This window comes from Penaeus monodon, chromosome 30, assembly GCF_015228065.2.
Source record: "Penaeus monodon isolate SGIC_2016 chromosome 30, NSTDA_Pmon_1, whole genome shotgun sequence".
Classification (NCBI taxonomy): Eukaryota; Metazoa; Arthropoda; class Malacostraca; order Decapoda; family Penaeidae; genus Penaeus; species Penaeus monodon.
The window spans coordinates 14946024-14949059 of NC_051415.1; the positions used below are offsets into that span (position 1 = coordinate 14946024).

General features: G+C 48.8%; 1 protein-coding gene across 1 annotated transcript in view; it reads right to left on the reverse strand.

Moving 5' to 3' along the window:
* LOC119592544 (serine/threonine-protein kinase BRSK1-like) overlaps positions 1 to 2043 on the reverse strand; it is a gene marked incomplete at its 3' end in the record, with an annotated part of 92628 nt that extends 90585 nt beyond the window's left edge. Inside the window, 1 exon segment of the mRNA XM_037941410.1 lies at positions 1807 to 2043. Within this exon segment, the coding sequence (XP_037797338.1) occupies positions 1807 to 1894 (88 nt within the window).
* Positions 2044 to 3036: the final 993 nt, after the last annotated feature.

The window sequence follows — 3036 nt, forward strand, 5'->3', positions numbered from 1 at the left end:
TGTTGGAAGGGAAATGGGATCAGTGTTGAAAGCGAGGAATGCTTCAAAGCATATCACCATCTGCTAACACCTAAACGGGAATACTATCAAGTTGGATCACGTAAGCGACGAGTATACCAAGTAAGTGAAAGTCAGAATAAAACCTTTTTTCTTTAATCATAATGCACTGTCATTCAGCTTCACTAATAAAGAAGACCATGAACTTTTTTTTCTGGAACATTCTATACGGCATTCAAAACGCACAGTAGGCGAGCATACTTTAAAATGTGAATTGTCCCAGTTTGAAATCCTTGCTGGATGAGGCTTCCACAACCAGGAAGGTAAACAAGAACACACTGAGACGCCGAAGAAACGACCATGCTAAGCTCAGTGTGTGGATGGAGTAAGCATTCCGAATATGGGGGACGAAATGGGGTCAGGCGTGTGGGACAATGTCAGCCCAGCATTCTGAAACACTGAGATAAAACAATAAACACTGATCATAGATAGCAGGTACTGAAGAGTACTCGTATAAATGAAGCAAAAAGAATTATGAATAGTCACCGACTAAAGGCAAACTATAAAATGTGTTACTGTAATTAGCTCCAGCAAATCTTCATAAAAGTCTGAGCTGAAAGTCTGGCACAGAATGTGAAATGAGAATCCAGCATCCAAAGTATGTAAGTTCTCACATACTTGCATGGTGACGAGTCTGGGGGTAACTTTGGCAGAACATCTAAAACCACAAGGGAAGTTAAAGATAAAGCCAGTGGATGTCATTAACATTTTAAAATGATAGTAAAAAACATGAATATAATGTCACTAACATTAAGGATGCGGGTGAGGGGGAGGGATCGAGCGAAGAATATCAGATAATTGTTCGATCAATTGTTTTGATTACGCTCGTAGCAATGATAATGTCATCAAACAGATTCATGTTTTGTTGCATGCAGTTAGAGTTTGATGAAAACTGTTTTAAGTCACGATTAGCAGAATGAAATAAAGGTTCAAGAACAAGGTCGCAACATATAAAAACCCACTAACAACAAAAAGGTCATCAGCTGGTAAAGGGGCGAAGTCAGCCGCACTATCAGGGGCATGCACTGCACCGAGATCAAGAAAGGCCCAGCCATTCAGGCTGAGAGGACGTTTCAGCAACAAGAACTGCTGTCGACAGTTTCGGTCAGCAGCTGGTACAGCCATATAAATGCAGTTGTAGGGGAATGGTGATAAGAGTAAGGGAGTTTACAGGATACGGAATACCGTCAGTGAGAACCATTAAATGGAGAAACCACCAGCAGGGAAGATAAGAAGATGCAGTACATTATTAGAATGCAAGGATCTGGACAGAAGGGACCATCGGCAGCAAGAACAGGGGGAGGCAAAGATAGTATCGAGGGAAGGGGAGGGACTGTGCCAGGGACAGCAGAAACAACCATCAGCAGAAACTGACAACAAAAGCAGGGGCAGTAGGAACAGGGATTGAGTATGGGCCCAGGCAAGGAGTGCCGCAGTGGCCCGGCCACCACACCCGCACCACACAGTACACAAATCTTCTACACCATACACTAGGCTTATCTTGGTGACAGTGTTATCGTAACCCTTCGCTTATCTCTTTGACTCGATTTTTAAAAATGACATAATTTCTTCGTTAGTTGGTTATAATCAACACATTGCATATCTCTTATGTTTAGACAAATCATGTGTGACCCATAATTGCCTTCTTGTATTAGCGTGAAAACATAACATTGGACTTCGTTTTCTTTGGCGCTCCCGCCCGAAAGTTGGTGGTCAGATGTAAGGGGCCGCAGTATCGCGCACACTTACCAGTCTGCCCCTTCCCCAGGGTCTTCTCCAGCCTGTACGGACCCACATATTGGTGGTGGTCTGGAGGGTGACTGTTCTCCTTCTGCATGGTGGAGGAGTCAGGTAAGTAATCCGAGAGCACATCAAACTGCTTAGCTAACACTAGCGAGAGCCCGCGAGCGCTCCCCCGCACACTCGACCGCCATGTTGGAACTAGGGGTGGGCGGGCTGCCTGGCGCGGCCGCAGTGCGCACGGACAACACCGCCGCCGCGCGCGATCAATAGACCTCTCCAGGCACAGCTCTCTTTCCTCCACCGCCACACTCCTTCCCCGACCACACTCACTCCAGCGCGGGTCCTCCTGCAGACACTAGCTCCGGCGGTGCAGCGCCCTCGCCGTCGCCACTCGCGCCTCTTGAGGGAGTTCCTCTGGTCCCCTCCTCCTCCCGCGCGCCGCCCCACGCCCTCCCACGGAAGACCCAGGTCTCCCACGCGGGATCTTAGGATCTGTCCGAAGTCAACGAAGGAGATGGGCTGCTCAAGTCCCCCCTCGCCTCGCCGTGAGAGCAGGATACGGCATCGCCCTTGGCGCGACTCCTTGGCACGTAGACACACTCCATCCGCGGCTTGAAAGAACCTGCTTACTCAAGGCGCGGACTCGGGTCGCTGCCGTCGCGCCGGGATGACTAATCACGGCGATGGTGTTTACCATGAACTGCGGCCGCCCATGCTGGCCTCGCCGCGAGCACGCCCACGCACCGCTACTCGCCTTACCTGCTCGTATCATTCACTTAGGAGAGTACCACCAGCGCCCACGAAACGCACTCCATCCACTGCACCAACTGCTCATTTGGCCACTGGAAACAACACATGTAATACATAAGACACCGGCAAATATAAAGACAACTAAAACGCCCTAACCAATCACCCATAACACGCACCAAATATCAATAACAACATTTTAAAAAAAATCACAAACCCAGCAAATGCCCCCCCAAAAAAACAACAAAGGTAGAGTTTGTTAAGTCCTCTAATTGCCCAATTTCTCGAGTCCAAGCCAGGTAGATTCTCTCGGCCGCGCAAGACCGCAGGCTCACACGCAAACGAGGAGCGTAAGGAAAGCAGGAACCCTTTTGAACACGCGTGCACGCCTTGCCCTCGCTCATTACTGGATCTCGCTGGTGGGTTTCTTCGTTAACATTTGCCTTGCGAGTGAGCTAATGATGCCTTCCGTTTTCTTATGCCTCTATT